Genomic DNA, 13,415 nt, shown 5'->3' on the forward strand with positions numbered 1-13,415 from the left:
ACACATGTTCCGACAGTGTCCAGTTCAGTTTATTCCTTTCGTCGATCTATAAAGAGTTCATATTTGAAAACACATGATTCATAGGGGCATTGGTCTCAGAAGAGTAAAGGTGAATTCTACCACAGACGAAAATGCAGAAACATGGTGTAAAAGGAAAGGAAACGCTAATTTCTTTTCTTTTATTTCTTGTTCACTGAAAATCTGTACATTTATGCATCTCGAAGATTATTTTTGGGAAGCTGAACACAGATCTCGATTCCAGCACAGTGCTCGAAAATCTGGGATGTATGGCAATCCTAGATATTCAACACAACGTAAAAATACGCGCACGCACTCACGCACACACACAGCGCAAGCATGAAAAATAGAGGAGTGAATAGTGAAAACTGCTAGAGAGCAAAATAAATGGAGAAGATAATTTTTTTAAATTGGTTATTTTATGACACTTTATCAACTGCTATGGTTAGCTAACTTTTAAATGAGATGAAGGTAATAATGCCAGCAAAATGAGTCCGGGGTCAAATGCTGAGAGCATTTGCTCTTAATGGGTTGAGAGAAAACCCCAGACAAAACCTCAACCAGGTAACTTGTCCCAACCAGGATATGAACCCAGGCCCGCTCATCTCATGGTCAGGGAGGCTAACCATTACTCCACAGTGGTGGATTGAGAAGATCATCAAAGGGGCCAGAGGACACAATAGGTTTGTAAGAGAAATAAAATGTCGGCAGGGAACAAAAAAATACGTTTATGGGAAGTAAAATAGTTGCAGTAATAATATAGGCTCGTTATGGGTAAAATGGCGTGAAGTAGAGAGATAGTCTAGTGATTAAGACAAAATGGTCTCGTGAAAAAAAGAAAACAAGTTCACAAAATTTGAAAACTGAGCATGGCACTGAACACTGGACATAAGAATACTTCCCGATGTAATTTTAATGCTTGCAAATTAAAAAAAATAAATGCTAAGAACTTACAACTGTCTGAATCTTGAATCTGTCATGATCTGCTGGATGAAGGAATTAAGACCTTCTCTTCGAGACTGCACAAACTGTGGATCAAGGTTGTTTCCAAAAAGTTTCTTTCCTGGAAGTTTGAGTTGTACATTTGGAACCTAAAAACAAACATTATTTGTAAACTTATGATATATTACATGCCACAATTTACAAATACAAAGTCATACATAATTTGTTCGTACTTTTTCTGCTAATGTCAGTTGGAATTTAATAAATATGGTTGTAACTTCTCTATTGCAAAGTTGCAATAGTTGTTATTTGTTTAATATTTACCTACTCGGTGATATCCGGATTATGTAAGAAATCATACACATTTGTAATTTAATTCATACAGACTTTCATAATGACAACATTTCAAGTTACAGAAAATCGAGAATTATAACTTAATCGTCCATAATTTAAATATAATATATATTACTCTTTAATGTAAGGCACAATGGTGGATTGATTTCCAATGCCGACGGACGTGGGATAATAAGTCATGTTTGAATTCTACTAATTGGCAGTGTGAAATATTTCGTATCTCGAAGGGAGGAGCATCTTTAAAGTAACAAATATTGCACATAATAGTGCTCTTCTTATGTCGTATGTCTGTAGCAAAGGAAACCCGATTTATTTTCCTTCTAAAAGAAGCAATAGGTCTGTTCCAGTACAGTTCAGAATCGATTCTAAACTGCATGCTCATGCGCAATAGCTCAATGTGCATTCCAACAAGACGAACTGATTCTAAACTTCCAGTTTCCTGTTCCAAAGTGCTTAGGAATTCGTTCCAAACGAAATTGGTTCTCGATTAAGAGCAGGAACTGGGAATTCTGACTGCTGACACATGCGCAAATGGCTTAATCTGAGGTTGAGGTTAAAATGCTTCGAGACTGGGCAGGTTAAAATAAAAAAATAGTCGGCCATGAGTTATTTGGATGGTGATATTAGAAGCGTTAAAAATAAAACACTTCTAGAACATATTCTAAGTTTTATGATTGTATTGTCTGTGCAAGTACATTTAGAATTATCTCTTTTGTATAACTTTTCGTGATATGTCTAAAACTGTACAGTATGTTATATAATCAAATGACTTACGAAAAGACAGTTATGTGATAAGCTACTGAAAATGAGCTCACTTCACACACGCAAGGAACATGAAAGGAATGAATGATAATGCAGTACAACACTACTTTTCACCTTTTCTGTTGCCTCTTCTTTTCCACATCATTTCGTGTTGCTATTATCATAACTTTATATTATATTTTATATAGTTTCATACACAAGTACAGAATATTTTGAATACTGGTAATAGTATTGTTAATATTATATACACAAAAAATAAAATTATATAAAATAATGGCAGTCCCATCTATCTTTTAACACTTTCAGGCCTATACAGTTGGTAAAGAAATTTTCGGAATATGTAAGATAAGAACTTTGTGTTAAATATTAACGTACCTTGTTAACATGTTTCGACCTATTTTCGGTCATCTTCGGAACTGGTCGTTGTTTGTCTTGGCGCCTCTTGTTTCCTGTGTGGGTGCGTTCGTAGTGTAGAGTCAAAGAGTGTATGTGTTTTGAAATTGAGTTGTGTGTTGAGAATATCGTTGGGGTGTGTTTTTGTGTGTCTGTATATTTCATATTGTTCTAGTGTGTTGAGTTTCTGGCTTTTTGGTTGGATGTCCAGTATTTCCATGTCTTTGTTGATGTCTCTGTAGGTGTGGTTGGCATTTGTGATGTGTTCTGCATATGTGGAGGTGTTTTGTAATTTTGTTATGGCTGTGATGTGTTCTTTGTAAAGTGTTTGAAATGATCTGCCCTATGTAGAAGTTGTTGCAGATGTTGCATTTGAGTTTGTATACGCCTGTGTGGTTGTATTTGTTTGTACAAACTCAAATGTAACACCTGCAACAACTTCTACATAGGATAGACAGGCAGATTATTTCAAACACGTTACAAAGAACACATCACAGCCATAACAAAATTACAAAACACCTCCACACATGCAGAACACATCACAAATGCCAACCACACCTACAGAGACATCAACAAAGACATGGAAATACTGCACATCCAACCAAAAAGCCAGAAACTCAACACACTAGAACAATATGAAATATACAGACACACAAAAACACACCCCAACGATATTCTCAACACACAACTCAATTTCAAAACACATACACTCTTTGACTCTACACTACGAAAGCACCCACACAGGAAACAAGAGGCGCCAAGACCAACAACGACCAGTTCCGAAGATGACCGAAAATAGGTCGAAACATGTTAACAAGGTACGTTAATATTTAACACAAGAAAGTTCTTATCATACTTATTCCGAAGTGATACAGTGTTAAAAGTTATGTAATCGAGATGTATAAAAAGAAATTTTATATAAAATGTTTGGCTGTTATGGAAATGTAGAAATCTCCTAATATTTATACACTTATGGCCACAGAACTGGCGTTGGGACTTAAACTCGAACATTTAGCATGATAGACACATTATTTTCTATCAGCGAGGGATTTGCCTCTAGGCTGCAAGGAAGTTGCACAAAAATGAGCTAAAAGGACAGAAGTGAGAAAACTTGTTAATAATAATAATAATAATAATAATAATAATAATAATAATAATAATAATAATAATAAAAAATTGCAGGGCCTAAAATCGAGGTTAGTCCAAGGTCTCACAATTTATAAATTCGTCTCTGATTTCTATGCCACAAGATATTTCTGTTAAAGTGATTCAATTTACAAAAGTTTTTTCTGGAAAATATCATTTCTGAAACAATGACATCACTTAAATTTATCTACTTTACTGGGCTAATCTCAAACAAATGTACTCGATAATATTTCAAGGCTCAAGAGAATACATCATTTTTTGACAGTCTGTAGGTACTATAAAAGAACCAAATAATCAAAATTATTCCAGATTAAATTTCCGAGAGCATGGGGGAAAAACACACAAGACGACAGATGATCACAACTCACAATGAATTATAACTTAAGAGGAGGGATATAGTCCAAATGCCCAAAGAATGTGGAGGAACAAGCTCCATATAATTATGAATTTGAATTGGAATAGATCCAAATGGAATCAATCAGTGATGTTGGCAGTGGCATTCAGCATCATGAACACGGCACCATAAACACCATTTTTTTGTGTGCTAGTGGACTATAATTTTTGTGTAGGCCTACAGTGGAGATTCACAGTAGCATAATACCGTAATACCTAATAATAAATTGCAATTTGTAAGTTACAACAACGAAGTAAAAGCAGATTATTGCATGACTATTTACTTTATGTTACACATAGTTCCAATTTCACTGTATGTGCCTAAAAATAATTAAATCACCATCGTCATTATTATATGTTTCAATCTGCTAATAAATTTAATTTAAAAAATATTGTTAGACATGGAAAAGGGGTATAGTGTAATTTTGTATTGTTACCTGTTAATGGGTTATCTTAAAGTCAACCTCTAAGTGAGATAAGGCATGTTGTTTACATAACTGTCAAGTTTAATGTAGGCCTACTCTTTTCTGTAAGGTCATTTGGAGAAGAAAAATACAGAATAAATGTATAGTTTACAACTGTGAAAAGTACAACTGCAAATTTAAAAATTAAAGTAATGAATGTGTAAAATATAGAAGCAGGTCTTCCGATCCTGCACACTACTGCATTTTTAACAGCAGATCTGCAATGTAACAAACAGTAGGTAATTATTTGATGTGATGTAGACGGAAAATGAATATAAGGAATGGCTTCGTACTGTTCATTTTAATAGTTCTAATGTTATACTGAGGTGGTACCGGTAATTTATACTCAAGTCCCGAAGTGTATGCATTTGCATACTTATTCCTGGAGGGCGTAACTATAACTATAACAAGGTAAACCGTAAATGTCAACAATTACAAGTGGTATTCTTTGAAAATCTTTTAACAAAAAAGTGTAATACAATTTTGCTCGTTTTTTGCTTCCTTTTCGAGATAAAAATTTGTTTGATATGAAACATTTCATAGCGTGTTTTGGGAAAGCCATTGATTGATTTCCCAATATGCTCTGTCAGTTTAAGAGAGCAGTGTCTTACGATAATAAATTATTGTGAGAATTTCAGTTTTGTCCTTTAAATGTGTAGGAATTTGATCTGAACAAATGTAACATTGTAAAATTCCTTTGCAGAACGATAAATTACATTTGTTGGGATCGAATTTCTGCACATTTAAAGGATAAAAATAAAATTCTTTCAATCATTTATTATCATATTACACTGCTCTCTGAAATTGACTGGGCCCTAGTGGGAATTCAATCAATGATTTTCCGAAAGCACACTATGAAATGTTTCATATAAAACAAGTTTTGTCTTGAAAAGAAAGCAAAACTGAGCAAATTGTACCTATTAAACTTTTTGTTTGAAATATCTCAAAGAATAACCCTCTGAAATTAATGCTATTACTTATAGTTAATCCTGTATATGCTTAAACATTATGTATACGAATTATCAATTTTTTTTTGTTTTTTTGTTTGTTTGTTTGTTTTTTTTTTTTTTTTTTTGTTTATTAAGCATGGTTTTAAGTTGTGTATAAGTGCATATTTTCGTCATTTTTATAAACGCATAATATTTTTAATACTTTAAGACCTATATGGAATATTTATAAGATTTAGGCCTACAAGTTTTTTTTATTTTCCTTGTGAACGCAAAAAGCAAGGAGCTCCATGGGAGACAATATATGAATCACAGCGATGAATAATGTGAATACTCAAACATCATGTGCTAGGTCACTGACTTGTATGTTTCCATAAAGAACATTTTTTTAATGCCCATCAAAGAGTTCAGTTATTTAGATGAATACAGTACTGGTAGCCCTAATATTCCACTTCCACCTGCATCAGTATCAACCCAATGGGGAACGTGGCTCAACCAGTCTTATGCTATGCTACAAGCATAGTGGTTAATTCGTTGGACTTGAGTAATGCTACATCTATTGAGACAGCTCAAATGGCAAACAATGGGTTGAAAGGGAATTTTGTATTTATATCTACTCATTTTTCTGGTTTTCCAAAAACAATCACGTTACAGGAAACTGCTGTTTATCCCTTACATGTGTCACTAGCCACTTTTTAAGAAACGAAATCTAATTTGAGTTCTGTTCCTGGCAGTAAGGTTTATTTATTTTATTATTTAGTAAAAACTAAAGGAAAAAGTGACTAACATTTTAAAAATCCTGAATACCAACAGTTGTGCAATATTTGAGACATTCTCACCTAAAGATTTATCTCTGTCTGAAGAACAACTAACATTTAAATATGCCACAATAATCTTGTATGGCGTGGAAAGAAGTTTTGACGTTACAAAAACATCTTCAGGGACAATAGATGCGGTTTCTCAATTGAAAATCTAAGTCATGCATTGGTCATGAACTGCAACTCTGCTGATTTTAGACAATGGAATTAACTCTGATTCAACACTTAACAAATTACCTAACGTTAGTTCTACTCATCAGTATTCGTACTGTTACAGGAAAAGTAATTTCTCTTCATTTATTAGTGTATATTTATTGGCATGTTTTGCTTTGAAAATCAAGGGAATTAAAAGTGATGTTTATTTTTTTCTCCTGAAAAATCTGTTTAAATGCACATAGATTTTAGAGGTGCAGCGTCGATATTTAGTAATTTTTCAGGGTGTGAACTTCCGGGCCCTATTTGTAACACAAGTAACAAAATGTGACAATATATCTCTCCTCATTTTGAAGTATAAAACAGTCAATAGGGTCGCAAAATAAGACATACGAGTATGTTGTTTGGAGATGACTGGACTTTATATCGACATATTTAAATGCAAGATAAGTAAAATATTCAGATAACATATTCTGACATTAGTCATAATGATGCGAGTTATTTCTGTTTATCATCTTAAGTAGTACCAGTACAGTTCTGATATTGTACAAATTTATCCCAATGTTTATGTAGTTATTTTAAAAGAGACAGATGTATCCAGTCTTGCTGTAAATATTTCTATAAATATTTTGATGATAATCCAAATATTTTTGGACAGCTTTCAATTCCCATAAGATATGAATAATTACACAAGTTTCACATATCTAACACCAATTGTGTCTGAAAACTATAACCTCTATAACTTTCACATCAGCTCAAATGTGTCCGAACATTTCTCTATGACAATGTATAGCCCTCTATAGGGTAATTTACTACTCTAACAATCCCTTCAAGCTATTAATACTTCGGTGCCTTGATTCACATTCTATATTTTCAAGAGTAGATTAAAACTGGTGATGAGGTCTGGACTGCCAGATACCCAATCAAGTGGACAAACAAAGTCTGGTATCTTATTATCGCGTTGTGTTTTTTCCGAGGTTATCCCCAACTGTTAGGTGAATGTCAGGTAATTTGTAGCAAATCATCGGCCTCGTCTTGCCAAATACCATCTCGGTATCACCAATTCCATCAATGCTTAATAATCTAGTAGTTGGTGTAGTGTCGTTAAATAACCAACTAAAAAAATGACAGTTATTTCTTTCATTACCGAAGATTATCGAAAAAACATGTTACCAGTATCCGAAATAACTCCACCCCCTTTAGTTTAGATAAACAGGGTTCTATTGTAATGATTCCAGAAATGTCTCATGTCGTGTTTGTATACAGACTTTTTATTGCATTAATTAAATGTCTGGGATAACTTATTTGTTTCAATATTAAGTATTTCTTCTCTTTCCTCTATGAGTTGTTTCAATGTAGAAATGTCTCATGTAGTGTTTGCATACAGATTTTTTTCACATTAAATAAATGTTGAGGTTTGTTCCTATATTAAATACTGCTTCTCTTTTTTCTATGAGCTGCTTCAATGTAAATATACAATCTAAATGAACATGTTCTTTCAGGTCGGAATCCGTTTTGGGTCTCTAATAATAATGCCAACCTGGGTGGCGCAAGCCGTAGAGGCACGCAATGACTCTGCGGCTTGGTCTGAAGGGTTGTGGGTTCGAGTCCCGCCTCGGGCATGGGCGTTATGTTTGGGTTAGTTTAGGAAAAAGAAACAGAAAAAAGAAACCTGCAAAACAGCAGTCTTTAGGAAAATGGCCTCTGGCCAGTAAAATTAAAAACAATAAATAAATAAAAAAAATAATAGATACCAGTATTAATTTTAATTTAAAATATCACTAAAATGCAAACCCCCCCCTTCATCAATACATGATAGATATTGACCTCTCTATAAGGCAAAAAATATGGTTCTCCCATTTCCCTCCATCATTCCATTGTTACTTTTAAATTTCATAACTCGAATACACTGCTAATTGAACTGTTAATGCCATATGATTATTTCTGCTTGGTAATACTTATGAGTTATGACTGCTACTGTTCATTCACAATAGTTGATAGATTTTACTTTTATTTTAGTAGCTTATTTTACGACGCTTTATCAACATCTTAGGTTATTTAGCATTTGAATTAGATGAAGGTGATAATGCCTGTGAAATGATCCCGGGGTCCAGCACCGAAAGTTACCCAGCATTTGGTCATAATGGGTTGAGGGAAAACCCCAGAAAAAACCTCAACCAGATAACTTTCCTGGATTGGGAATCAAACCCGGGCCACCTGGTTTCGCAGCCAGACATGCTAAATGTTACGTTACTCCACAGGTGTGGACTAGTTGATAGATTTGGACAACTGAAAAAATGAGGATCATATACAAAGAGGTGGAGTCACTGTTACAATATCATGTATGGGGATTCACCAATTTCAGATGCAGGAGGAAAGAAAGGGAGGGGGCATTGTGAGTTTTACGTCACTAACATAGTCACTGCAGCAGTTGATCCTCTCTATGGATTTTGAATAATCATTTTTGGCTTAGATCCTAGTTCACCTTTCAAACAAGTTAATTATTTTTGTTTTTCAACATGAGGAATCGCTCTTCGAATTATTTCAAGGGGCGAGGCTTCCTTATTAATTTTATTGGGGGTTGAACCCTCTTAGCTTTGTAAGTTGAGGGGACAGAAAGTGCCTTGTCCCTGCAAAGTCGGCGCCTATGAATGTTATTATTTTTGAAGTAATACATGTTCATAAATTTGTATTGAATAAATTGCAGTAGGAGGTATTATTGTTCCTGATTTGAGTTGTGCAGTTTATAAGGAGGGGGCAGGGCGGAATCTCCATTCATTTTACATCTCCTCCCTATCAAATTGCGCCTGTATGAAAGGAAAACTTTTTACACTCTTATTTAATATATTTTTCCTGAATACAGGTCGAGACCATAAGGAAAACAACAAACTACATTTTACGTGATTACAAGATAAGACTTTCTTTGTCGGAATCCATTTCATTGTTTGACTTTGTGTTTTATCATTGGATACGTCTGTAACGAAAGTATTTAAAAACTGAAAGCACTATTATCAGAAACTAAGATAAAACATTCGCATCTTACAATAAGTGCAAAGTAAAATATATGTAAAAACATACAGTATAGTCGATGGTTTCACCAACTAGAATAAGATAATCTAATAGAATATCGGGCAGCAGAAGGAGGAAGATGAAGCAGAAGACAAAGGCCAGAAATAATGGAGTGAGTGGAGGGAAGAGAATGATGGTAATGAGATGAAGGTGAGATGGACAAGGAAGCGAGGTAGACACATTCCCCATCAATCTCCCAAATTCACTTTTCTGAATTTATTCTCCCGAAAGATGATTTTCACTAATGGACATACACCCGAATGCATTTGGCCAAAGCATTTCTCACGAAGCCATACACCCAAAAGCACTCCCTCGAAATATTTTCCGGAAAATTAACTTCCAATAGTGAGCATTTGTTCTGGACCCATTACTGTGCTGTTCCTAGGCAATTCGAATTATAAATTTATTTTAATTTGCTGACTTCCAGTTAGTTCCCTAACAATGAATTCTCGGCCCCAAATTGTAAATGCTGAAATAAGAGGCGCCAAATTACTTGTTAATGGATTCACATACAGAGTATCTTAAAAATACATGGCGTAATTTCAGGAATGTTCCTCGCTGTAGACAATAAAAATAATGTATATAAATATAGGGAAGGAAATATTTGGTTTCCCAGTTTTGGAAATCTATGACACTTAACACTGTAGATGTCTTCGAGTTTCTGGACTGTACTGAGCTGTGTCTTCGTGTGTGTCAGAATGTTCCACACAGACTCCAACTACGTGTTAATGGAGACGAGAAAAAATTTGAACATAAAAAGAAATAGAATTATTTAAGTAACTGTCACGAAAGTAAATGTAATGTAATGTGTAAAATTACTTTTGCACCACCCAATGTATCCTAATTCCAAATAATTTGCTGTTAGTTATTTGGTCTTACTTTATTTTCTTCAATGAGAAAAATTTTGAGAATACAGGAAGGGGTGCGATATTTACAAGATGCTTGCTCATTCTTTCACATTCCCTTAATGATATCCATGCATGAATACAAATTATGGTCACCAAAATTCATACAATGCACGACATAAGGTGGCGAGAAAGATAAGGAACGCATTGTTTGCTTCTGCCATGTGCACGATGTGCATGTATTTCTGTGCTTGCCCAAAAAATAATTTTAAATGTGCTAATTTACGTGAAACAAGAAATACCGCTCTCAGAAAAATTATTAGGAAAACGATTAAACACATGTAACAGGATAAAGTGTATTTTCCCTAATAATTTAATATGCAAATGAATTCCTTCCTCAAGAACTATTCAGTCGATACAATACCACATGCATACATGATTAGATAACCCTGGAAATAAAAGGGGATGGGTTAGAAACTAAAACGTATGTGCTGAACAAAGAGTTAGGAATTCATTAATTGTGAAAAGAAGTTTCCGAGATAGTTACATTCGACAAAAATGACAATGTTGTGAAATTAAACAAAATATCTGAATAATTCAAACAAGCCCTACTTTTGAAAAAATTGAAGTTTGGATCACTTACACAAAAGCATTTCAAAACCAATAATAATATATGGCAGCGAAGTTCACATTCTAAAGAAAAGGATTCTCAAAAACCGGAAGCACAACAGATGGCATTTCTAATACCACAATTAGGAGCACAAATTTGGAGTACTAAAGAAATGTTGTTCTAAAAAAGAAATCTTGCTCTAAGAAAAAAATTAAAAGTATAGAACTATGTTGAAGAGATAAAATCTTATCAAAAGAAATGGGAGCAACATTATAAAAAAATGTGCAATACAGTACTGGTACCTAATAGATTAAAAAATTTGACATTCTAAATACTAACCCCGAGACAAAAGAGAACACAGACGAAGTAACAGCTAAGATTAGTTAACATAGAGCTACATTTTGCATACGTAGCATACATAGTGCTCTGTGTGACCTCGACTAATGTGTTGAGATCCAGAGAGCATGGGAACTCTATACCCATCCCTTCCTGTACACCTTAATGGCATGTGGGCTATATAGACGCTTTACCTTATAAAGCTCAGTTGAGAGATCCCACAAGAATGTCACGTTTTCTTTAAAATATTGCCTACTGTTACATTACAACTATTGCTACATTTCAAAGAAATGATAGGTTGAATAGCCTGCATGCATTACTCGAAACGAACGCAACTCCAGTGTTGTAACAAACTCACGACTCGTGTCATTTTCGTTATCAGTCTGACTTTGATATTTAGTTGCAGGCGATAAGTTGGGTAAGTGTAACATGCAGGAAATAACTGCCTTTTTCGTGGTTAATTGTGTAAGGATACGAGCGACTGAATATAAAATGTCAAACAAGTGTCCATATACATGTCACTGAGGTTTATAGAAGATAAGGAAATGGACGAAGCACTAGAAGAAAATTATGTGGTCAGCACCTTGGTCTGGCTACCTTTCACTTATAAGAAAGACCAAGGAAAAAGTGACAAGGGATTCGAGGAAATCACTATGATTGCGTGTAAAGTCTACACAGGAATTAGGGTAATGAAATGAGAATAAATAAATACAATTTTCTAGTTTTTTTTGTTGATTTTTGGTACATACCTACTTGTTTTTCTTTATCTTCTCTAGAAGTGTGTTTTTTTGCAGCTGTTTATATAATTGTTTTCATTATTAGTTCCTGCCGCTCGTTCTAGCTGTACAACTTCAGCATTTTCACTTCATTTTCTTTTACGTTTTCTACAGTTACATGTACTGTGCACACGTCTGTTTCGCGTCCATATCAAAACACAATAATTGAATAACATTTTTAAAAATAAATTGTAACCTTCGTACTCCACTTGTGTAAAAGAATGGACTCGATCAATTGTCATTTTATCGGATATGACGTAAATATTTCCATGGCAACAAAAGTCGAATTTCCATTCTACAAAATCTTTCATTTTTTCTTCTATTAGTTTAAGTCGTATATAGACGTAACATGTCAAAATAAAAGAAGCAGAAAATGTTAAAATTAATGCAGGCGTTAAAATATTTCCAAAATGTAAAGGCGAGAGCCCTGATTCAAGAAGTGCTTTATTATCAGAGAATGTGACTTCCATACTGATTAAGGACATAACTATGTCAGTATCAAGTTCATGAATAATTAGTCTTCACTTTCGCGAAGGTGAAGGATATACATATATGAAGTAATGAGTATGAAAATGACATTAAGATATTATTGATGGTCAAGCATTATGGGTGCGTCAGCAACTATGGCTATTTACGCCCTTGAGCTAAAGTCAATAAATAACTAAAGTTTAAAAATGGTAGACATAAAGTACCATCATAAGTTCAAAAGTTGTCCCACCAAAACTATAAACAAGGTGAAAATTAATAGATCCCTTTTTAAATAAAAATAAAACGAACATAAGACCCAAATTAAGGATTAAAAAATATACAAAGAAACGGTAACTGAACGACCGCCAGATGAAGAGAGTCTGGTGCCTTACATATTAATAAATAAAGTTAATATTAGCTCTCTTGACACGTACATAGAAAGCTAATACCTGAAGGATAACATAAACACCAATCAGGAGTGACGAAATAAGGTAAGTATTAGGGGATTTACCAGCTAAGCAAATAAGAGAAGACGAACTTGTAAGAATGGTCGAATTGGCATCTTTCATAAAAAGAGGGATTTCCAATTCTGAAAATTTATTAATATAACACTACTTAAGTTTTAATCCAGCAAAATGTCATGAGTTTGTGGATGCAAGCAGCAGCAGTAGTGAGGGGCGAAGGGGAGGGGAACCTGCTGCTGGTTGGCCGACAGGAACACTGGGAACTTTCACTGGGACTCACTGTAGTATATTTTTGAACCAGCTTCAGACTTAAGACTTTATTAATCATATTTATGTTTGTATTATAGTATGCGAATTAGATGTAATCTCTTCTTCAGTAGTACATGTTAAATTATAGCCTAATCATTGAAAGCAGTTTGTGTTTTCAATCTATTTATTTCACAAACAATTGTCCCGT

The 13,415-nt window shown here is 34.1% G+C and overlaps 1 protein-coding gene across 5 annotated transcripts in view; it reads right to left on the bottom strand.

Annotated features, from left to right (window-relative positions):
• Positions 1–13,415, bottom strand: part of LOC138703484 (serine/threonine-protein kinase Sgk3-like) — a 58,278-nt gene that overhangs the window by 17,933 nt on the left and 26,930 nt on the right. For all 5 annotated transcript variants that reach the window (XM_069831381.1, XM_069831380.1, XM_069831382.1 and 2 more), the window contains one exon: positions 973–1,109. In XM_069831381.1, the coding sequence (XP_069687482.1) occupies positions 973–1,109 (137 nt within the window). The remainder of the gene's footprint in view (positions 1–972; positions 1,110–13,415) is intronic.

Source organism: Periplaneta americana, chromosome 7, assembly GCF_040183065.1.
Source record: "Periplaneta americana isolate PAMFEO1 chromosome 7, P.americana_PAMFEO1_priV1, whole genome shotgun sequence".
Taxonomy (NCBI): Eukaryota; Metazoa; Arthropoda; class Insecta; order Blattodea; family Blattidae; genus Periplaneta; species Periplaneta americana.